The sequence below is a fragment of the Volvox carteri genome, assembly GCF_000143455.1.
Source record: "Volvox carteri f. nagariensis unplaced genomic scaffold VOLCAscaffold_50, whole genome shotgun sequence".
NCBI lineage: Eukaryota > Viridiplantae > Chlorophyta > Chlorophyceae > Chlamydomonadales > Volvocaceae > Volvox > Volvox carteri.
Window position 1 is genome coordinate 372,151 of NW_003307593.1, and position 24,084 is coordinate 396,234.

The window sequence follows — 24,084 nt, forward strand, 5'->3', positions numbered from 1 at the left end:
ACAGTTACAGTTAACTTCCAACTGTTTCATCTACAGTTGGATGTCTTCCACTCGGAAAGTCGACGGAATAGCGGACAGCTACTGACATTCATATCAACGCGCATTGCTCATTTTAATTTAAGGTGAAGTGTCGAGGGCAAAACCCCCCTAGGGTAAGTCGTCCACAAAACCTAGTCCACAGTGCCTAGTCCACAAATCCGAATAAACCTGCGAGACGCGAGGAAGGGGAGGAATATCAGGGGGGCTCGTACGCCAGTCTGCGGCCTCACCCAACTTACGACCGTGATTGCCGCACCGACCACTACACGGGCTGCTGACGCTGATGACTCTTTCCACCGCTGACCATCCATCTGTCTGTTCGTCTGTCTGTTCATCTGTCCGTCCCCAGCATCGCACGGCTTTAGTCAAGCCTGTGAGTTACGTGTGAAGCAAGGTGTACATGCATGTTTTATGTCCTATGCATGTAGGATGCCTGCTGGTGGTGGTGTTGGCTGAAGGGAACAAAGCCAGTGGATGAGAGAGCGAGCATGTCGCCTGGGCCCTCCCCTCTCCTCTCCCCTCCATGCTTCACGTGCTAGGACAAAGCCAGGAAAGGAACGCGGCCAAAGACTGCTGCTGCAGCATCCGCATCAGCTTCCTAGTCACCCCGCTTCCCCCCCCCCCCCGGTTCTTTGGTGCCAAACGACGGTCGAATGACCTCCCCACCACCACACACACACAAATACACACACACGTTTGTGTGTGTGTGTGTGTGTGTGTGTGTTAACAGTGCTGGAGGTAATAATACACACATTGCCGTTGTGTGTGTTGGTGTCGGAGCCGGTACATCGTAAACCATCCCCCCACCCAGGGCTTGCGCTTGCTCGTCAAAGGACAAGTAGATGTATGGAATCTGGAACGCTGGTGGTACCGCTAATGGTGGTGGTGGTGGTGAGCTGCCACCTGAAAGGAAAACAAAAAACGACGACTGCGGCCCTTGCTTGGTGCGACGATGGTGAGGCTCCCAGAGGCTCCCAGGATTGGATTGGAGGGGGGGGTATGGACGCTAAGGGCTTCATTCCTCGTCATCCCCCACCCGGAATTGCGAACGGCGCAGGCATCAACTGCAATCTATGGTTCTGCTAGTACTATTGCATCTGCAACTGCTATACTGGTACCGCTGCTGTTACATTATGTAAATGCTATTGTTGCTGAAGCTGGAAAAATAGGGATATTGCGCAATATTCAATTAGCGTCTTCCAGCCATTGCCATCCCCGATAGCCCGCATTGCTACTGTAATTGCTACTGCAACCGTTACTGCTGTTACTGCTGTTATGTCTGAGACTACCGCAAAATCGCCATTACCACTGCAACTGCGGCGAACACCGGTACGTCGACGCAAGTGGGCCTTTTGCGTTGAGGCTATATATCTAATCCCCTCCCCGTGCACTGCTCGGCGCCCTCTCCCTCGCTCGTGCTCCTCCGGAAAGACCGTCCACAAGATATACATACATACATACATACAGGAAACCTCCTCGCGCTTCCACACCACCTACAGGAGATGGTGTAGCGAGCCCCAACCTGCGGCCACCTCAGGCTGCTGAACCAACATCCCCCACGCTGCCTGCGCACTGGTATTGGAACAGGGCCGCACCCCACCCCACCCCACCTCACCCCACCCCACCCCACCCCACCAGGGTTATGCCGACGTGGCACTATGCGGAGACTCTAGGGCGGCGGCGGTCCTAGGACTAGGTCAACTGCCACTATCGCTTCGCTCGTCGCGCGCGACCTAAAAAGAAAAGACGCAACCAAACGAATACACGCAACATACACAATTTCGATCCATCCTACGTAGGGGGGGAGCAGTAGTTTAGACAGTTCAGTTAGAGCACATCATATCCTCGGTATATAGGCTCCTTTGCGCGCACGGTTGGTCTTATGGTGATGTTATGCACGGCCGGTGAGTTGTTCTGATAGAACAGACAACTGCCCGGCCCTCGCTCATCCTCTCTGCAGCCCTACAATCCCCCAGCCGCCGCCGCCGCCGCCTCTCCCCTCTGCCAGCCCTTCTGGCTGGCGGGAGAAACAGGAAGGGGAGGAGTGCCCTCCGTCCCCTAGCAATAAAGCTGTGCACCGACGTCACCTTTTTTCCAAAAGTACAACCGCTCAACTGAAACCCAGACCGCCTCAATGACCCCACGTCCCAAAGCCGCAACCGCACCCATGTATACAGCCGCGAAAGAGAGAAAATTCGACCAATCCGTACTGGTAGTAGTACTAGTCGCTATGGTGATATATATTTATACAACTAGCCGACGCGCCGACGAGCTCTTTTGATATAGTTACTGACACTCAAAACGAGATGTTTTTAACCAACCGACCTCCGAGTTACGTTCTTGGCAGGGATAATCAGCTAAGCGCCGTACACGTCTGCGTCGTACACGTTGCAGGTGCTCAAAAGCAGCCTTGGCACGCACCTCAGCACAATACTGCCACGCAGCAACTTCAGGGCGGACGGTCCATCAAAACACACACAACCTAAACACCTGATATGCGACACACCCGCCGACACTTGCGCGCTGTCACATGCGCACTTGTCCTACGCCCTACTCCTCTTGCTGCACAGCTCATAAGCCAGTCTTCCATGACCGCTCACGACGACCCGTGTTCAATTCCCGCCCGCGTCAAGCCGCTCAACAATCCATTTTAAAAAAACAAAGTTGCTGCTGAAAGAGCCAGAGCCAGCGAATCCACCTAACAACCCAACAGCGCCACTCACTCTGCCGTGTGTGTACGTGCAGCTGCCCAGACCCCCACACTGAGATAGACCTCCTCCGACTTGTCGTAGTGTACGACAACTACATCTCGCCAAAGCAGCAGCCCGGTCCAGCACGTGGCGCATCCTCCCATAGCTGCCGTTTGTACCCCCCGGCCCTCTTGCACTCCCCTCCGCGTCGCACACCCTCTCAAACACTGCCTCACCGTCTAGAGGCCCTCTGGCCCACCAGCCTCTGGCGCTGCGGGGCGGCCCCCTCCTCCTCCTTCTCCTCCTCCTCTCCCTCTCCCTCCTCACCATCACCACCACCGTCATCATCGTTATCATCATCATCATCAGCAGCAGCAGCAGCCGCAGCAGCATTATCGTCTTGTGGATTCGGAGCTTCGTTGACAGTGCCCCGCAGCGTCCGCGTCAGCAGCGCTGCAGCAGGTGCGGAGTCCTGTCGCCCTAACGGCCGCGCTAGTCGCCGTGGCCACCCGCCGTGCACCGTACCCTCGTACACGTCGTACCATCCTGGGAAGCTAGCCGACAGGTGCCCGGCCGGAGGCGCGTAGGCGGCGGCTGCTGTGGTGGTGGACGCCATCGGCGCCGCACTGCGATTCAGCAATCCGCGGCCGGCTGTGTACGACCTGAAGTACGGCAGGGTCAGATGCAGGCCCTGGAGAGATGATGTCAGATGCGGATCGGCGTCGCCGGCGCTGGTGGTTGGAGCCGCAGGCGGCGAGGCGGCGGGATCTGTGTAGACACCAGAAGCTGCGACGGGGGCGGCGGAGGCGACGGCGGCGGAAATGGACATGGAGTGAGGCGCTGCAGCCGTTGCGAAAATCTCCTCCGCTGCCGGAGAGGTGCCCGCTAGGGCCGCTGCGGCGGTGTCAGCAGCCGATGCTGTCATGGTAACAGCAGCAGAAGCCTGGTGCCCCTCCGCGGCGGGCCCCATGTCCAGACCGCTGACCCCCACCGGACGGTGACCCCATCGTGTTGCCGTTGCCGCTGCTGCAGGTGGACCCAGCCGACTGGCCTCCAGTGGCTCCGGGCCCAGCCCCGCAGCGCCATACACAGGCGCCGCCGCTGCCGTCGCCACGGGGCCCGGAAACGGCACCTGCTCCGCTGAAGGGGTACCTTCCGGCAGCCAGCCAGCCAAGCCGGGAAGGGACAGCCGCGGCGGAGGCGACGCAACTGGGGCCACTGAATCAGGAGCAGATGTGGCGGCGGCGACCGATGCCGTCGATGGCGGCGCCGCCGAAGCGGCAGCGGTAAGCATCGTAGCGGTGGTGCCATACGCCGCGGCAGCGGTGGGGTGAAAGTAGGCGTGGGCGCGGGAGAGACTGATGTTGTAAGCAGCCCGTGGCGAGGCGGAGAGGGGCGCTAAGACGACTGGGGGCGGAACGTACAACTGACCTGGGGAGGAGAGGGGGGCAGGTGAGGGGGTGAATCGGTGAATAGATGATGTGCCAGTGGGTCAACGATGGCACAGCTGCGCTGCGCGACGGTAATGTGGCTGCGATTCTGACCCACATGCATATGCATGGGACGAAGCATAAGAAGGAGGGGCCCAAAACACACACGCGTACGGCAATCCCGCAGTACGTACCCATCGCAGTAGCGGGCGTCTCAGGTAGTGACGACGAGGAGGGCTGCCCCAGCCCGCCCCGGCGTGGTGCGCCGCCGCTGGCGCGGCCCGCGCCCCTGACTTCGCCGGCTCTGGTGGCGCCGCCGCCGCCGCCGCCTTGCCACCGGTCGGCCCACCCGCCGCTGACGGAGGGAACGGCCCCAACCCACTGTGGCGTGCCATTGTCGCTACTGCCCTGGGTGGCTCTAGTTCCCGCCATTGCAGAAGCGGCGGCAGTGCGACCCTCGCGCCAAAGTGCCGCCGCAGCCGCGGCGGCGGTGCCGCTGCCGCCACCGGCGGTGCTGTCATCACGTCCCGCTTCATAATCGATATCATCTGGGCTGCTGACACTGCCGCCGCCGCCGCCGCTGCCGCTGCCTCCGCTACAGCTTCCCTCGCCGGAGGAGCGGACAGTGTTGTCGTCGAAGGCGCCAGAAGCGGCAGCTCTCAGAGGCGACAAACCTGTCGCCAGAGCCAAACGTACCCCTGCGGCAGCTGCTGCCGCCTCCGCCGCCTCCTCATCCTGACGACCAGCACCGGCCGCCGGGGTACGGCGGAAGGAGATCTCAGATGGCGCTGTGGCCGCCGGCGCCGCCGTCACCGTACGGCAAGCGGCGCCGCTGGGGCCCCCCCCAACCGCACTGCCGCTAACGTCCGCTGCAGGAAGCAGCCCCTGCCACTGCTGCTGTTGCGGCTCCGGCGTTGGCGAAGGTGATCCTCTCCGATGCGAATCTCCGGGGGCATCCTCCTGGGTGCCGTACTCCTTGACGGGATCTGTCGGCCCGGCCGGCGCCGGAGCTGCTGCGGCGACGGCCGCGGCGGCGGCGGCGGCGGGGTATGATGATTGCGACAGCAGCTGCCTCGACAACAGGGACGCAAGGCGCCCGCGCTGCGCCGCTATGTCCGGAGATGCACGGCCGCCGCCGACAACCATGACCGTGTCAGCTGATTTGGCTCCTGCTGCTGCTGCTGCTGCTAGTCCTTCGGCTGATGATCCTTCGGCCGCCGCTACACGTCCGCCACGTGCCGGTGAGCCGCCGCTCCCGCGCCTCCTCGGGCTGCTCGTCCCCCTCCCCCTCTCTGGACTCCTTCCGCCGCTGTTGCTACTGCTGCTGCTACTGCTACTGCTACCGGACGGAGAAGAAGTAGACGGAGGCGGACAGGTTCCCTCCTGCCGCCCCTCCAACAAGAGCGATGCCGATATTGGCTCCGGAACTTGGAACCGGTCCCCCGAAACGGCGCGTCGTACGGAGGCCGTTGTGGTTTCGGAGCGCGGCTGTTGCTGTTGCATCCCCGAGGTGGATGATGGCGCATTGGAGCCACTGGTGCTTTGGTTGGCACCTAGGGCAGCGGGTACGGCACCTTGTCCGCTTGCCTCCGCCGTGCCTGTTGCTGTCTGGAGAGCTGCCAGGTGCTGACGTGGCGGTTTTTGTGGCTGTGGCGGTGGCTGTAAATGTTGGCGTCCTTGATGTCGCTGACGTCGCCGCCCTTGCTCTCCTTGCTGTTGTTGTTGTACTTGCATCTGGGAATGGAACTGCTCTGCAGCAGCCTCCTCCGTCTGCGGCGCATGTGAAGAACGTCGACCGGGCTCTTCCGTATGCCCCTCTTCTTGCCCCAGCCAAACGTCCAGGGAACCCACCAGGGGTATTGAAGAGGGCTGCTCCCTCATCTGTATTGCGTTGACCGTCCGCGCGCCAAAAACAGCTCAAGTTGATGGCGGTTTAGGGAACGAAGCAGCAAGCCGCGCGCAAGCAGCTGTACGTGCGCAAATAGGTTATTGTCGCTGATGTTATTGTTCTTGTTGATGCTGTTGTTAACGCTTCGCGAAATGGAGCAGTGGTGGTGGCAAGCGGGTTCTTGGCGTCCTGACGCAAACGACCCGGAATGCTGGGGGAAAACGTTTGCACTTGCGTTGTTACTTTGCCGCGTCATGCAGGTATGACATGCATGAAAAGGAAGTTGAGACGATGAATTTCCGTGCCATTTCGCAAAGGAGGGATATGTGGCAGGGCATGTGCCTTCCCTCCAATTGGCCACGTGGGCCCGTGGGTCGCAACTCTCCGAGATCCTTGGAGCATGCGAAGAGTGCCTCTTACGTTTACTTGCGCACGTCGATTACATAAAGATTTGCGGGAATGCAAGCTCACAAATGCGTTTTCCCTTGGATGCCCTACAAGGCAAGCTTCTCATCATGATCGTCACCTACGTCACAGGCGAAGGTAAAATTGGAAAGAAGCTCGACAGATCACAAGGCAAGCGCGCGCAGCAAACACGAAACTTCGAATAGTTTCACCGTTGCGAAGCCTGAATCACTGGTTAAAGAAACGGCAAAGAACTTGCCCAAAGTCGGTCGCACGTGTGACATTATGTGTCTGTAAGTGTGCATCAGCGAGTTATTCCGCATTTACTGAACCACACATCATACATCTCGCAGCACAAAATAAGCAAACTAACCAAACAGAGCCAAAAATACTTGCGCACGCACGCATAAAGTGTAGTAGTGCGATGCTATTATTGGAGCTCACACGTGATAGCGCGGTCATCTGACAGCCCCACCCGGGGGCCTGAAAAACACCACTCACTACTAATGCTGTGTCCTTCACCTCTCACACCCATAGTCATATCCTTTACATGCAACCTCCCGCGCCACGTCCTCAAGAGCCCTTCCTGCGCCTCACCTGCGCCCAGACGACCGCAGAGCCCTGCAACTCTTCTCCTTAACCGGCCAAGACGTGCAAACCCAAAAGCACAAATCCCCCTCCAGCATGCCTCTCCGAGATCCAGATAAACAACGTCCCCTGTCCCCAACTCTCCACAAACACGCCAACCAAGAGTCAACCAATCGCCTTTCCGAAGCCTTTGAGCTTTGAACCCCTTCCCCTCCACTCTGCCCGAAAGGCCACCTGCCGCGCTGGGGCTGCGGATTCCACATAATGGCGATACGGCCTTCTGCAGAGCCCCCCCCCAGCGACCTCATGAAAACATCCCCAACCAATACATACCATTACCCTTCCGCACGCAACTGCGCTCTTTGCAGTTCTCTTGCCCGTTCGTTCTCAACACTCCTCCAGAGGCTCCTCACAATCCGCATTTTGGCACTCAGCCACAAAATACCAAACAAATAACAGCATGCCGAAGAACCCCTCTCAGCCCCAATCGCGGCGACGTCATCACCTGCACCCATCTCATGCTGCACCCATTCTTGCGTCTTGTGGAGAGATCACAAGACCCGGATAGACTACGCGTATTACCCCCGGGTGCACCCCAGGGTGCGGCACAGCGCCACAGGGCCCGACTTTCCCCTGCGTACACGCATGTGCACACATGGGCCCTGCATGCAGACGCACCAAGGCACCAGGATTCTCACTGCCTTCCAGGGGCCCCTCCGTTGACCTTTGGCCAATCAGGCCTACAACATAGTCGCAACTAAAAGCACACCAACTCGCGGCACAACACCACGCGCGCACGGCTCTCTGCATGAGGAGGTGGTGCACCCAAGCCGCATGCTTCGTCTTCTTCTTCTTTGTGCTCGTTTAACCTAACGTTTCACCCACGCCCGTGTGTGCACGTCCCACACACAGCTTCCCCACCAGCCCAAACAGTCCGACATGAGGTTTGAGCTTTTTTGCGGTAGTTAGTGGGCGAGGTCTATAGAAGAGAGGTACAAAAGAAGTTCCTCGTATTGCATTCCCCGTGAGGTAGGGTAGGGTGCAGCGCACAGATCCAACGAAGCTAAGAACGGCCATACTCAGACAAATGGCTCCAACGAGCCGCTAAGAAGGGGGAAAGCAAGCTGGTGGAGGGAAATCCACTTGGAGCCCATCCGTGAAATAGTCCTCCCAGCTTGGTTCCCGCATCCCTCGTCCCTCGAACCGCGACCCTCTTATTGCAGCGCACGTCGAATGTCGTCAAGTGCACCGTCTAACGTCAGCATTTTACCGTCGTCTTAATGACTTATTTCTCAGCAGCATAGCGCACTTGGTTTCAGTTATAAGGCGTGACGATGCCATTCCCCAACTTTTTGAAGTCCACAGCTTAGGAAGTCCGCACCTCGTTCAAGGATTTTATCTCTCAGAATAAAAGATCACTGCGCCGGGCATTGTCTCCGGTTGGTGTCGGTTTTACCGGTGTCCACTACAACAAAAAAAACATTTTTTTACTTATTAGGCATTTTTTACTTATTGGGCATTACTTTATTTTTTTATTAAAAAGTTGCATACTTAGGGTAACGCACCACCACCTCTCAACTCGTAAGATGCACACCAAGCAACTCCACTGCGTGAGTAAAACACCATTGCAAGTCTCTGTTCGCGCACCCTTCCCCCCACCACCCACACACACCGGTACCTCCGGGTGTTTTCCCCCTCCTCAGACCACGTCCGCCTCCACCACAAAGGCCACAACCACCGTGATGTCGTCCAGCCGTCCGCCCCGGGGAAACAACCGGCTCAGCCAGTTTGCCTGCGGGGTCGGGGTTTGTGGAGGGGAGCGGAGGTGAGGGAACAGAGGGGAACGGAGGGGAACGGAGGGTAGGGGCAAAGGGGAATCGCATGCAGGAAGGAAATGGCGGTGAGATGAGGCTTCCTTGGGGATGGGAGGGGCCAGGAGGGGAGAGAGCCCATATGGTTAAGAGCAGACGAGGCGAGCAAAGGCAAGGCAGTCATAAATCATGGGAGATGAGTGTATGTGTGTATCCGTGTGTAAATGTGTATATGCACGTACATTACGTGTCTGCGTGTAAAGGAAAAAAACAGAGACGAGGATAACGAGGGACAGAGTTTAGGGTTTCACAGGGTATGCACTTACGCCCGTTCATGATGCTCAATTGGGACTCCTGACTCTTTGGATTTCACTCGTGCGCTTTTCGTCCCCAACCTCGCTAAAAACATCACACCTAATTACACCACTAAAGAGACTGCAACATTACACTCCATGTACCGTTATTTGCTCTAGCCCTTTTCCTTCCCTCCCTCTCTCTCCCTGGCCCTCTCCCCATGTCTGCCCTCCTCCCCCCTCCTCCCAGCGCCCTCCCTTCCCTCCCTCTCTCTCCCTGGCCCTCTCCCCATGTCTGGCCTCCTCCCCCCTCCTCCCAGCGCCCTCCCTTCCCTCCCTCTCTCTCCCTGGCCCTCTCCCCATGTCTGGCCTCCCCCCCCCTCCTCCCAGCGCCCTCCCTCTTATCTCACCGACGGCTGGTTGGCCAGCTCCACCGCCCAGGGAGATCGGAAGGCGGGGTCCTGCGCGTGGCGGAAAGCGGACCCCACCAGGGACGTGGCCAGCTGCTGCGCAGCGGACTGAGCGGCGGCGGAGGCGGCGGGACCCGCCAGGCCCGGCGGGACGGCGGCGGCGGCGGAGGCCGCCAGAGACACGAGCTCCTCGTCCCACATGTTGTCAAAAAGACCGTCCGTGGCCAAAATGACGACGTCGCCGTTGCGGACGCTGATCTGCAGAACAAAGCGTACAGCAATAGCATCTACCCAACTGGAACCCGAGGTGGGGGAAAACATACGAGAGGGGCGAAAATGGCAAGCAACGCACGTCGTATCACATCTAATTCTATCTCCCTTCGCTCTCACCCACTAAATTGTTTCTAGTCCGCCACCAACTTCAAGATCATTTGGGAAATGAGCGCCCCTTCCCCCCTTCCACAGCCTTCACCACAGCACCCAGCCCCCACGCCGGCCCCCTCTCCCCCCTCTTCCCACCTACCTGGTACATTTGCGCATCCTCCGCCGTGTCCGTGTCCGGCAGGTTGTCCGGGTGCGCCATCTGGTACGGCATGTTGAACTGGTGCTCCTGGGCGCTGGTGGCCAGGACCAGAGAGCCACGCCGCACCACACGACAACCGCTGTCGCCCAGGTTGGCAATGCTGAGAACCTGCTCGCCACCGCCACCGCTGCTGCTGCTGCTGCTGCCACCCGACGAGGATGCGGAGGGGGAGGTCGCTGGCCCCTTGTCCTGGGGTGCCTTGTTGGAGAGCACTGCCACGCAGGCGGTGCAGCTGCCGATGGTGCGCACCTCATCCTGCGCCCGGGCAAGCAGCTGGCGGGGATCTGCCCCCGGCCCGCTCTCCTCCGCCGCCCTCGCCGCCGCGTCCATGATCTCCCTGCTGTACTGCCCCGGGTCCACATTGGCCTCCGCCCAACCGCCCACTCCGTCCGCCACACCCAGGGCGCTGATCGCCACGGCCAGCGGGGAACGGGAGGTGGTGTTGGGACGGCCACCGGGGGCTGCCGAGCTGACCACACCGCCCGAGGGGGTCGCCATGAAGTAAGCGTCCTCAGAGCCCTGCTCGTTCTGGCGTGCGGGACGGGGCGATGCGGTACGGTAAAGCAAGGAAGGTCAGGAAACAGGTTAACAAAGCATGGAGTGACCAACCCGGACGTCCTGTTATTTGTTATATTTGTCATTCCTGTGTGTATATATTCGTGTACAGTCAGCGCGAATGGCTGGAACGTTTGAACGTTTGAACTTGCCAGAAGGAACAGGTGACCGGAGGAGAACGAGACAAAGACCGCAGACAACTGCAAGGGTCAGCTAGCGGCGATGTGCTTTGTGTTGTGCGGTGCTCAAGTGCCGCATTTCGAGTCATGCGGTGTATCAGGCGGCGTAGCATTGAACGGTCGCAAGTGGGTTTCAAGCATTGGGTCTTTGGCCCATGCCTTCTTAATTTCCTCCTGGCCCGTTCCGCAACCCATGGCCCTCCAAAGCCATTTTGTAGCCACCTAATCGTGAAGAAGCAAAGCCGTGTTTACCTTGCCAGGCTGAGCCATTGAGTGGATTGCCGCCACCAGGCTCAACTTGCGCGGAACAGCACTCGAGCCGGACGCTGGGATGGAGCCCCTGCCCGGCTCCGGCGGTGGAACCGGCGGACGTACAGCCGCTGTCACCGCGGCGGTGGCGGCAGCGGCAGCACCGCCGCCGCCAATGGTCCTCTGTACGAGCGACTGCGCGATGGCGGCAATCTCGGCCCCCAGCTCAGCTTCAGAGAAGAACGGAGTGGTGCTGGAGGTGTTGGCGCCTTCAGCGGCAGTAATCCCAGGCCTAGCCGTGGCGGCGGCGGCATCACTGCCGCCGCTGTCACCGCCGGCGCCGCCGTCCGCCGTGTCATTTGCCAACATTGGTTTGGGTCGACCCCATTCGGAGATGGGCGGTGCAGGGATTCGTGGGGGAGCTGCGCTCCAAGAGGCGGAGGGGAAGGGGCAGTGAAAGGTGTGCAACAGTGCAATGTCGCATGTGGGCTAGATTACAGGATGACAGGTGCAGGGTTATGCAAGTTATGGGAAAGGTTGCGGGGTTTGCAAGGCCTTGTTTATTACGGGTGTGCGAGGCTAGGGAAACTTAGGGTTCTCTGCGCTTTGCAGGCTGCAGGAGGAGAGCACCCCGCATGCGCCAAGAAGTAAACGGATAGGACGTGGATCATATCCAAATAGCAAGGAGTGGCGGAATCGTACATGCAAAAAGCAAGGGGTCAACGGCCGGCCGATACGTCCAAAGCACAGACTACGTGGCGTAGGAGAAGAACAACACGGGTCCGGCTGAAAGCTGTGACACGTAAGGAGCCGATCCAAGACCGGATGGTGGCAAATGAAACCTTGACCCAAAAGCTTATCCTTGTTCCCATCCTCCGCCTTGCGGTTCCGGGGCATTCTTGCTCGTCCACGGTGCAACGTTATCCAAACCTGGGAGGGTTCCGTACGCCGCCATTACTTACTCTTTGAATTTTTTGGTGGGCTTTCCCTGGGGGGATTCGCCGAGGGAAAGATGCGCTTGGCGGTCGTGTTGGCGGCCGACGGATTGCGTGACGGAATGGCAGGCGCCGTCGGCACTGAGGATGAAGGCCGTGATCCCGGCCTTGGGAGTGACGGCGGCGGTGACGAGGCTACTGGTCCTGCAGATGATGGCGGCGGCACCCTGGCCGGATAAGGCGACGTGGTCATGAAGTCCGATGGCTGCCGCAGCAGCTGTTGCTGCTGTTGTTGTTGTTGTTGTTCCTGCGTCCGCTGAGTCGTTTCAGCTGTGGTTGCCGACGGGGGCGACACCGGCGGCTTCACGTTGGCTTTGGCAGACGACTTGATGTGCTCCGCGGCAACATTGGACGATGGTGGCTTCAGCTGCGATGGTTGCTGTACCTCCATTTGCGTTGTCGGTAGCGCTGGCGACAGCGACACTGCCGCGTCACGGGATGGGGGAGGCAGTGGCGGCAGCGCCGACGACCGCGCGTCCTTCCCTGCCGGAGGTGCAACGGATACTGAGAGTGAGGCCGCCGGCGTGTCCGCTGCCGCAACAGGGCCAGCAGCGCCGTCAGTAGCAGTGGCAACCGTGGCATTATGGTCAACCTCTTCCGCAGTAGCAGCATCTGTCGCTGTCACCACTGATGGTGCAGCCATAGCGGAGGGCGAAGATGGCGCCGTTACGGCAAACTCCGACTCCAGCGGCGGCGGCGCCGCCGCAGTTCCTGAGACACCGTCGTTGCTAGCGCTGCCTGTGGTAACGGGAACAACCGCGCTGGGATCCCCAATCGAACCGGCGCCATTGCCGCCGTCAGCGCTACTGTCGTAATGCTGCGCCTCAGCCTCCGCCACCTCTGCCGGCCTGAGTTCCACCGACGTCAATATCCTGGACCAAACAGATAGCACTTCACTGCCACCTAAGCTGTTGATATCACCAACGACGGCACCGGCGCCGTCATTGGTCCCTCCGCTACTGCCGTTGCTGCTGCTGCTGCTGCTGCCGTCGGCCTTCAGAGCAGTTGATGGAGGCGGTACTGGCGCCACTGGCTCAGTGGGTGTAGGCTGTAGGGTCCGTGTGTCCAACGATGGAACCTGGACGTGCTCATCTGTGGGTACCGCCGCTTCAGCCTTCGCCTTCACCTTCGCCGTCTGCACCGCGGGGCCCGCAGCCGTCGACAGCGCCGGGGCCGTAACCGTCGCTGCATCTGTAGCTTCTGCAGCAACAGCGACTGCAGAGGGAGATACGTTGTCTGCTGCTTTTGCCCCGCCGCCAGCGCCAGCGCCGCCACCACCGGCGCCGCCACCGTCCACAACCGCAATCGCTGCCGCACAATCAGCAGGCGATGAGTTGGCCACCATCGGCACGACGCCGCCAAATTGCGCAGGCCAGCCTTTGCGGATGGGCGTCAGCGGCTGCAACGGCGGCATCACCGCCGGCGGCGCGGAGGCATCTGCCTGCCAGGGATCTGAAACTTCGACGGGTAGAAGCGGCAGCCGCTGATGCGTAGGCGAGTTGAGGCTTGCGCCGGTACGTGCGCCAGAGTTTGGGGCGTCGCTGTTACTGCTGCTGCTGCTGCTGCCGCCTATAGCCCCCGACTGGCTTGCGCCCTTTGATGTACCGATGATGGAAGCTGCTTCAGACGCGTCATGTTGCTGTTGCGACTGCTTTCGTGTTGTTTGGTGCTTTTGTCGGCGGTACTGCTTTAGCTCTTGCCCTGTTTGCGCTGTTTGGGCCAGGGATGACGGCGGCGTGGATTCGGAGGGTACTGGCATTTGCGTTGCCGGTGGGAAAGGCCGAGAGGGGTTCCCGTCCGTAGACTGCCCGCGGATGTCTGCTCCCTCAGCTGCAGAGACCGCTGCAGCGGCGGCAGAGGCCGTGGAAGACCGCCGGTCCCGCTCCTGCAGGCGTCGCGGGGTGTTTGCAGTTGAATGGTGTGAACAATTTTAATGTACAAAACGAGACGCGTCTAAACTTAATGGCGGCTCCGTGAAGACGCGTGGGTAGTGGGTAGATTAGCCTGCCCGCTTGCCCGGACCTTCGCCTGCCCGCCCACCAACCCCCACGGACACCGCAAGCCGCACTGCATTACTGGAAACATTTAATCACAGCATCCACACGAATCCTGTGCAGCGCATGACAGACCAACGCACACTCCCGCCTGCCATACCAGCCAAGGTATGCATGCATTATCATTGGCGGGCGGGCCCCTGCCAGCACCCTCTCACGTACCTTCAACGCATCCTGCAGCTGTTGCACCTGCGCCGCCAGTCTCTGCACCTCCGCCGCCGCCCCCACCGACTGCTGTGCGGCGCTAGCACGGGAGTCCTCAGCTGCACGCCGCAGAGCCGCCACTGCGGAGCGAGCTGCCAGCAACTCACGGCGGAGGGTCTCCAGCTCAGCAAGCTGCTGACGAACCTGCGGCAGTGTTGTCACTTGTTGGGCGGTAGCTCTCACAGTCGGCACGCGAGCCCATTGGCCAGCAGGCAGGATTGAAAATCCGGTATGAACGAAATCCACAAGCTAATGCGTCGATAACAGAAACAGGCATGGAAGTCAGGAGGTAAGGTCTTCGATAGCACCTTATTCCAGCCCCGGCCCTAGCACACCTGGCCCCCCGCAGCGTCTGCCTGCACTGCCAGCCTCTCCTTCTCCGCCACCGCCTCTTGCAGCGAGCGTGTGAAGGCGTCCAGCTGGCCCCTCCAGGAGCTCTCCATCAGCCGCATCTGCAGCGGAGAAGATGAGCGGGGGCGGTAGCAGGACGCGGAGGGGGTGAGAGGACAGGAAAGACGGGATGATCAGGAGGGAGAAAGGGAAGTGTGGGAGTGGTGAGGCGAGTGCCGTGCTTTGCCGGCAACATCCCTAAGGCAAGGAGCGGACGGGGGAAAAATGGCACAGCAACTGTCCGGAAAGCCACAAAAAAGCTCATGAAGAGCACAGTAGAGAGCCCATGAAGATCATGTAAAGACCAAGTGAGCATCACCAAGGAGAAAAGGGATCAGCTAAGTAATCAGTCGCACCCATCAGTCTCTCTTACCTCCAGCACATTCAAACGGCCGTGCGCCGCACCTTTACCAATAACATCCGCCGCCTGCCTCAAGTCATCACTGCTCAGTAAATATGCCTGCAGCACTTATCTTCTCTTGCTGGACTATCCGTCTATCTCTGGTATCTGCTTCATTCATGCCAGTGGTTCGTCTTATATCCCTCACCTCCCTGGTCTCCTGGGGCCCCCTGCCCCCACCGCACCGCTCCCCGCTCTGCTTCCGCACCTGCTGCGTCACTGCTTCCTGTACTGCCTTGAGCTCCCGCTGCTGGGCCTCACGATTCTCAGCCAGCCGGGCCTGGAGCTGGGACTGAAGGGGTGCAATAACATGCAAGCGTCCAGGGGCTTGGAGTGGGGGAGTGGGGGTAGGTGGGCACGTTAAGAGATGCGAGGACACGACATGGGGACGAGGGCTGGGGTGTGTGTCTGTTTGGATGTTGGCGTCCAATACAATACGCGGAAGGCATGGGTCGGGGCACAGGTACATCTTGGGAGACTCGCGGGGCTTGATGAGGTTTTCAAGCAGTGGATCGGCTCCAGCTCGGATCCAAAGACGAGGAGACACCTCGAGAACGGCGGAGGTTGGGTTACGGATGTGGTCCTTGGGAAGCCACCATTACCTGGGGCGTACGTTAAGAAGATGCTCTATTCCGGCAGCAGGGAGGGGTGAGCGTAGGAATGCGGGCGTGGGTACATGGACGCGTCCCGCAAGCTGATTGGGATCAACAGACACGAAGCATCCTCTATCCTGCCGGAGAGGACGGAATCACATACACGCACACCCGCACGCTCTACGTGGCATACACACCCAACACCCTCACCTGCAGCTGTTGTTCCCGGGCTGCTGCTTGCTGCAGCAGCTGCTGCTCCCTCTCCCGCACCAGCTGCCGCACCCGGGCCTGAACCGCCTGACGCAGCTGCAGCTGAACCGTCGCCTGACCGCCACCAGAACTGGCAGAAGCTGGGGCAGAGGCCTGCAAGACAAAACAGCACGGCCGCGGCAAAATGCGGTTTAAGGCGTGTCTTAACTTCCCCTGCACTGTACCCGGGCCGGGGTCAAACCGGGACCTCCGAAAAACCGGCCCATATGTGCTTGTTGGCCCTGTCCGCAAATCCCTCACCCCATCCCTCACCTGCTGCTGCATCATGCTTCGTTCCTGTCGCTCCTGCAGTTTTACGCGCTGCTCCATAAGGCCCCGCAGCTCCGCTTCACGGCCCTACATTGAACAAGGGCCGTGAGGGATGAATGCGTGCAGGGGTTCGGGATACACTCACACGACGCTCACAAGACACTCACACACACACACAAAGCAACACAACATACACTCCTCCATCCATCCCTGCTTCCTAATTAAACACTCCCGTCCGGCCGGCCGTGTTACCTTCACTTTTCGGCTGGTAGATGGTTTCCTAGGGCTTCCCAATCCTCTTCAGAACGTGCCATTATACGCACACACCGGCCTACCATAACAGATACCATAACAGACGCACAGCACAACCCTGACAGCCCCAGCACTTCCTTCCCCCAGCGCAGTCCAGCAAACACCATCACGCCCTTCCAATGAGGCACGCTTTCCTCGGGCATGCAGTCCCATGCGTAGGTGCCCCGCATGGACGCCCCCACAATGGGAGACCCACGGGCATACAGTCATAGTGCTCCCACCTGGAGCTCCCCCCGCACCGCCCTCTCCCTGCTCCTGGCGTCCGGACTCATCGCCAGTCGGTACAGCGAGCCCAGCTCCGAGGTGAGCGACTCCAGCTGCTGAGATGCAGCCCAGGAGCCCTGAAACGTGTGCGTGTGTGTACGTGTTATGCACGGCACGGGGCGGCCCCCGGCCGGGTAAGGTGGGGTAGAGTTGGGTGTGTAAGGATGCTGGCACAGAGACCGGAAAGAGGGAGGAAATGATATGTGGAGGGAATGTGGGTCGAGCGGGGAATTCAGAGAGAGCATAATCAGTACCACGCGCTGAAAACGTGCGACTACGCCCTCCCGCCACCCCGGCTGGGCTAGAGTACAAGTCAACTAACCGACCCACCAACCAGTCATGAACTTGATGCTGCATATTGAATCTCTCTATCCACATCATCTCCAATGGCACACCTGCTCGTCCTGGGCGGCCATACTTGTCTGCAGCGCCTTTCTGCACTGCGCCGCCGCAGCCTCCAGCTGCTGCGCCCTGGCCACCATTGCCGGCCCCAACCTCGCCACCGCCCCCGACTGCAGCTCGGACAACTCCACCGCCAAAGACTCCAACTGACGACGAAGAGCAGACTCGCGAGTGTCAAAACTGCGGAGCGCCGCCATTACACCTTGCTGCTGCTGCTGCTGTTGCCGCTGCGATTCGGTGGTGGTAGTGGTGGTGGTGGTGGCGCCTGCCGAACTGGGCTTGAACCTTTCTTCTCCTTCCCCACTTGCTGATGGCGATACTGCTCCTGTTACGCAGCGGCGGAGGTCCTCCTGGGGCGGGGAGAGGAGAGGAGAGGAGAGGAGGGGGAAATATGAGCTGGGCTAACGCAATATCAGCAACTGCCGGAGTCAATGGAGAGGAGGTACAGGTAACGTTTATAGCGGGTGGGCCGGGTGGTGGGCCGGGTGTGAAATCGGGTAAAAGCCTAGTTGGGTTATTGTTAACCCAACCCAAACCTTATCCACCAAACCAGCTGCTCCTGCTGGTTTTCCTGCTCACCACCAACAAGGACATCCCCATCAGCCCAATAGCCCACCCTTCTTGGCACCCTAACTTGTTAACCCTGGTAGTCGGCGATCGCATTCTTGTTAGGGTAAAGTCGGGGCTCACTCTTGTCTTTTTCATATTCTTTCCACCAGCCCCACTCGCCCAGCTCTCACCTCCAGCAGCGCCATCCACTCGTCACTGAGCACCCCATCCAGCTGCTCCTTCACCGCTGCCAGCTGAAACCTCGCGTCAAGAGCCTCCTGCCGAGCGGAACCCAGCTGCTGCTCCAAAGCGGAACGGAGCTCCGAAACCTCGGACACACGGCGGGCGGAAGCCTGCTCAGCGCGGAGCTTGGCGTCCTGAAGAAGTCGGAACGCACGCGAGTAATTGGTTCGAGAGGCAATCCGGTAATGGAGAAGAGGCGCAGGATAACACGGCGAAGGATAGATTCTTCGACTCGTGCATGAGGAAGTTAAGGTGACGAGGTTCCGGGGGCGCAGTGGTGGACGAAACATGAATATTTGTTACTTAGACGCTGCAGGAGAGCAACGACTAGAGCTCCTAAGTTAGGTTCTGAACGATAGCTTGTCGGCTCGCAATAGCATATTCATAAGCCGATTGCAGCTACAGTTCAGAACAACAGCAGCTGCAGGAGCAGCAGAGGGAGGGTGTGCAAAATCCAGGGCGAGATGCGGTCGAAATGCAGGAGGGAAGGGGCCGGGGCGGGATGGCAGCAGCAAGGGCGGCCACTGCAGGTAAAGCGCACCGTACCGCAACTCACACTCCACCCCATCGCACCTGCAGCTGCTGCCGCAGAGTCTCCGCTTCGGACCGCTGCTCTGCGAGCTCCCGCTCGCGCTCCGAGGCCGCACGCTCCGCTGCCGCCGCCGCCTGAGACGCAACAGCCAACTGCGCCGAGAGCTGCGCCACCTCCACACCGCGAACAGCCTCCAGCTCCTCCAGCTGAGGTGGGGGTAGAGTATGGTAGGAAGGAGGGTAGGTAGGTAGGTAGGCATGGGGGTTAGGGTAGGTAGCAAAAGGGATGGGTGTAGGGGTCGGGATGGAGGGGAGAAGACGAACCACGAACGAGTGAAAGAGGGGAGATAGGGTTGGCATAGAATGAGTGGGTTCGGTTGTGTAGATGGAAAAACTGTAAAGCCAACGCGCATGTCATTTGGTCAAGCAACCAAGCAGGGCAAAAGAACGCAGAGCGGTGTTGAGGGGGGAAGGACTTCGTACTGCGGTGAGTGATTTGGGGCGCGAGGCGATTGTGGTGCTTGTCAAGAGGGCCCCATTACCTCCTGGGTGAGCCGCTCCGTCTCCTGTGCCCCTCGTCTCTCCGCCTCCGCCAACTGTTTTCGGAGCTGCTGAAGCTCGGTCTCGCGACTCGCCAGTAGCTCGCCCAACTGCGGGTTTCAGAGCGAATGAACAGAGCGAATCCTTACATACGAAGCATGAAAATTAGGGTGAGGCAAGGGTGTAAAGGAGTTTGCCAGGAATGGGAGGCTATGGAGCTAAGGGTGGTAACTGGCAAGGTGGGTTAGAAGCACGAAAACATGGGGTTCGGCAAATGGCGGGAAAGCTCGTAGAACACATAACGCAAACCTAAGTATCAGCTCGTTTTCCCCATCACTCTCCTTACCAACTCGCACTACGCAGGCCGCCAGCCCATACAGTCAATCAACATAGCCATGTACACGTAACTCAGCACAATGCCATGCAGGGCGGCCAGTGTGCTCTGCCGATTTCTGCCAAACTCACAGTGCCTCACTCCCCGTGCTCCCAAGGCAAAGGTCCCCCAGTCCACCAGGTTTCCAGTCCCATACGACCACGTATAAAAATACCCAGACTACCTTCAGGGTCCACCCCGCAGGCCGCCGCAGCCGCAACCACCGTCTGAGAGCACCGTCTGACGGGTCACCAGAGGGATCTTCGTCCCTGCGGAATCCTCCCCCACCCCTGTCACTCTGTCACTCCATCCGACCTGGCAATCAGCTCCCACCTCCACCCCACCCGCCCACCTGTGCCGCCGCCGCCTTGCTCTGCTCCAGAACCTCCTGAAGCTCCGATTCTCCCTCGCGGAGGACAGCCAGCTGGGACTCACGCTCAGCGAGCTGGGCCTGAGAGGAGGAGATTCGGGTTGGGGTTGGGGCTAGAGCGATTAGAGATTACGCAAGCTGCTACAGCAGGAGAGACTTGTCGGCATGAGTGATATGCACACCTGCAGCCGAAGCAGCAGCAACAGCAGCAGTCATATCAGCGCAAGCAGCCCCGAGAGGGCCCGGATGAAGCGAAGGTAATTACAGAGGAAAGGGCTGGTCTGGATGATAAGCTGGAAAGGGCGGGGAAATGACCTTTTCCTGGCCCGTCTAACATTTTCTTGCTCTGTCACCTGCCGCCTGTGCATTGGAATTCGAAGTCCTAGTCCCCTGTTCGAAATCCTGTCCTCGCACCTGCAGCTTGGCGATGAGAAGCTGGTCTTCGTCCGCTGCGGCCTCCAGCTGTCGAGATCCATGGGGAAGTGGCAGGGCAGCAGCGTAGGGCAATGTGCAGGTTTGAGATACGCAAATGGATGGCGGAAGCGGCAGCAAGTGGGGCCGCGATGCCAAAGAGAGCGGGGAAGCAAACGAGAAGGGTGGATTAGCCACCACAGCAAAGGCGACAATACTGAAATACATTGCGTTTGCGTGTAGGACGAGCAGCAAAGAGGGCGAACATGGCAGAGTATACCATAGCAGAATCCTGGGATCCGGTCCAGAGCCTGTGTGCGCTCACAGTCGTGTGCGTGCGCCCACTGTGAAAGAATGGAACAGCTATAATCCTAGCACGTGCTGGCGCACAACATTTTTGACAACTCACGGGGTAGAAAGGCAAGTAAGGGTAGCAGGTGGCACTTAAAAATCCAGAACACCCACCGCCCGCATGCGTTCGCGCGCCTCCTCCGCCGCCCTGCCCGCCGAAGCTGCCTGCTCCCTCATATGCTCCTCAAGCTCCCCCACTCTCAGCGCCAAGGCCGCGTTCTGTTGCGCCAGTCGTACCACTCGGCTCTCCAGGTCAGCAGCACGCTGCAGTGCCTGTGCATGCAACGGGCGGAAACACACAGCGACAGCCTAAGGGCCAGCAAAGAAGCGGCCCCGAAGCGGCCGTATGCTATCCCTCAGCAACGTATGCCCGATACTGCGGGTATACGAGCGTGCTACTTTATGATGAACCGAGGCGCGTACGACTACCTTTCTATGATGCTGTGTAGCAGGTAGACGAAGGGTCTACTATCAGTGAGGTGGTGGCGGTGTTCGTTCATCTGTCTTGCCCCCGGTTCCACCCCCGCCCCGCTACCCGCCCCGCCACCATCCAATCCTCTAATTCCCGTATCCCCACCGCAAAGGCAATAAAAGGGTGTGTTCATTTGCATTTTACCTCACCAATCACCCGTTCAAATCCCTCTTGGGCCACTGGTGCCTCGTACGGGTTATGTTCCCTTCTTTGAAGCCCCGACCAGCCCCAATCCCAACCCCTCCCGCCCACCCACCACGGACAGCTTGGTCTGCGTCTCCAACAGCTCCGACCTCAGCCCCGTGATCCGCTGCTGCAGCTCCCGTCCCTCAGCATCTGACCTGGCCAGCTCCGCACGGCCGGATTCCACAGCGGCTGCAGAGCGGAGCATATCAGGGCAAGGCGGGGCGGGGCGGGGAGGAAAAACGAGGTGTGTCCGCCAGTGAAACCAGAAGGACGGACTATAACCGAGCAGGCCCTGTGTTGAGCAGGAGGGGTTGGGTTGGCCCCCCGCATGCCCCTCTTCCTCCCTGGGAGAATACTTTAGCAGTCTTCCCCTCTTCTCCCGAACAACCTTTGGCCGGTTGGGGGCAGTGCCAGGCCCGGTCGCATACAATGTAAACAATACATACACACATATAGAGACACTCGCGCGCACGAGTGCGGACATCCCACCTTCCAGCGCCGCATTTCGGTCCTCCTCGCAACGAAGCCTCTCCCTCAACGTCCCTACGATGACCTCTAACAGCTCCGCCTTGCGCCGGGACTCCTGGAAGAATTAACGCGGATGTAAATGGAAGTGGGATTGGTGCCAGAGAGCAATAGCGCCACGTGTAGGAACGCAAGGGGTAAAATTTCATCACGTCCTGCAGCATTCATCCCACAACATGCCGCGAAGCCACTCCATTACAAAATAGGCTGCACTTCCGTATCCGTGCACATCTACCTTCAGCTCCTCCCTGGCCCCATCCACTTGCGAGGCGGCCTCCTGCTGCACCCGCATCAACTCCCCTTCCAGTTCCTGTAACTCCCCTTCCAGCTGGGACTCCAGGTCCGCAGCCGCCTGGGGAAAGGCGGTGATAGGTTGGGGGTGATGCAGAGCTTGTGGTTGTAATGAAGACAGAGGAAAGTTAAAGAGTCCACCAGCGCACCAGCTTTGGCAGCCCAGCCACGTTCTTGGGCGCTGACCCATTATGGCTCCCAAAGGAATCGGTCTGACGAATCGCGCGGATCGTGAAGCCGCGCAACCTGTAGCTCCTGCGCGAATGGATGCGGGATGGGTGAGGTTCACCGAGGCATTACAGCCGTGGCGTGGCTGGACGGCTAGCGGGCGCTCCAGCATCCCGAGCTAAAAGGTTTTCTGCGTTTCAAAGGGATGTCATGACAAAATGCTGTGTAGAAAATAGAATGATCCAGCTTCACGCGAAAAAACTGGGCGCGCAAAGCATCACTCTGCATGTTTGGGCTGAATGCCTGATCATGCCCAGCAGGACTGAGCACAACTCTATGTGTATTTGGTTATAACAAAAATACATAACCGCTCAGCAAAAGGACATCCACCACCAACGCTTACCGGGTCGACGGGGCGCCAGGTCGAAGCGCATGTCTTGCAGCAACACGATAAAGCCTCGACTGTTTAAACATGACCTTTTTCCATATTACGGACGTAACGTGAAATCTGGCGCCTCCGAAGCGCAAAGCTCCCTCCCCCGTTCAGGCAGAAACCTCGCCTTAAGGAACCTAGATCAAGGGCAACCAATTGCTTCTGTGTTATGAGCAAGAAAACGTATACTTGAACGGACTGTACACGGGTCGTAACATTCGGGTTAAGGGGATTCCGCGGACGAGCAGCTGTGATTATGTCCGCGATGGTTACTTTTTCCTTTTTCTACGGACTTAATGGGCTTTGCTTTGTACGACTTGTAAAGAGGCTAGTTACGTTGGTAACTTACAGATTTCACAAGGAGTACACCGCATCAAAAGCTCCAGAAAGCCCCAGTCGCGATGGGATTGTAGTGCCAAGCTGACGAAACCTCAGCAAGGGAAAGAATCGCAAAAGCGCATGGCGCCGAGTCATAATGACCATTGATGCGGGCATCACGGTTCTCGAAACCACGCGCGAACCCATGTTTGCATGTGCTTGCCAACAGGCCCTAATGCGCCCACAGCCGAGCTTCATCCCGAGCTGCAGGTAACACAGGATCAATGCTCGATGGGGTCGGGAATGTATATCGACCATCAGCAAGGCTCTCATCCCTGTCGTACTCAAGCGGGGGAGTTCTTGAAACTTACCGGCCATAGTACCGTGTCGATATGTGACACAGGCACACATATACGCTCTGGCAGCCCAAAGATACCACATCGCGTTGGCAATATTACGTTGGCTTTTCTTACAGATGCACCTTGGTGCATTTCGGAAGGGGGTTACTGCCGCCATGCCTGGTCATGAGGGCGAAAAAATGAGGGCGAGTCACCGTCTAGTTAACTTTTACGGCGGCTCCCTAGGGTGGTCGTCTGTCGTTGGGGCCCCAGTCATCAATATCCGTGTCCAAAAGTATGGCCGACAATAAGGGCCCACACGCTTTTTTGTGTGTTTGCTCGCAGCAATTGCACAACAGCAATGATATCGGTGTGGTGATCCCCAAATACCTTGCCTGTCGCATTAGGATCGCCCAATTGCTTTCTGGTACAAGTCATGTACATCGCAACGAGGAACGAGATTACCCTGTCCGCGACGAAAGGACGTGAGGCACGTTAGGCGCCGTGCAAGACGGCTATCTATCATATATAATCTTAACCAGGCGGCGTGCGTGACACGCGCAGAAAGCACGTGACGCACCGCATTCACGCAATTGCACCATTGTGTGTCTATGCTTAAACACTGTAGATGCTTCGTTTACCACGTTGGGCAATAGCACTACCTTAGCTCCTCAAGGTCCGGTCCCCACGTGCGAACGATGGCATGGACGGAACTGGGCATTTTAAAACGTT

At 58.9% G+C, this 24,084-nt stretch overlaps 2 protein-coding genes across 2 annotated transcripts; both read right to left on the reverse strand.

Annotated features, from left to right (window-relative positions):
- Positions 1 to 184: 184 nt before the first annotated feature.
- Positions 185 to 5,305, reverse strand: VOLCADRAFT_96189 (uncharacterized protein; the record flags this gene model as incomplete). The annotated part of the gene is made up of 3 exons (XM_002955288.1): positions 185 to 207; positions 3,057 to 4,160; positions 4,354 to 5,305. The coding sequence occupies 3 exons, from the start codon at positions 5,303 to 5,305 to the stop codon at positions 185 to 187; spliced, it is 2,079 nt and encodes a 692-aa protein (XP_002955334.1).
- A 3,434-nt stretch (positions 5,306 to 8,739) lies between these two features.
- VOLCADRAFT_96190 (uncharacterized protein) lies at positions 8,740 to 23,392 on the reverse strand (the record flags this gene model as incomplete). Its single annotated transcript, XM_002955289.1, has 25 exons — positions 8,740 to 8,832; positions 9,633 to 9,812; positions 10,078 to 10,665; positions 11,124 to 11,542; positions 12,083 to 12,953; positions 13,242 to 14,000; positions 14,332 to 14,517; positions 14,709 to 14,825; positions 15,312 to 15,455; positions 15,967 to 16,119; positions 16,279 to 16,362; positions 16,809 to 16,928; positions 17,247 to 17,603; positions 17,994 to 18,179; positions 18,619 to 18,783; positions 19,119 to 19,226; positions 19,842 to 19,940; positions 20,274 to 20,321; positions 20,736 to 20,894; positions 21,350 to 21,468; positions 21,769 to 21,862; positions 22,040 to 22,156; positions 22,245 to 22,350; positions 23,260 to 23,278; positions 23,386 to 23,392. 25 exons carry the CDS (start codon positions 23,390 to 23,392, stop codon positions 8,740 to 8,742), a joined length of 5,298 nt encoding a protein of 1,765 aa, XP_002955335.1.
- Positions 23,393 to 24,084: the final 692 nt, after the last annotated feature.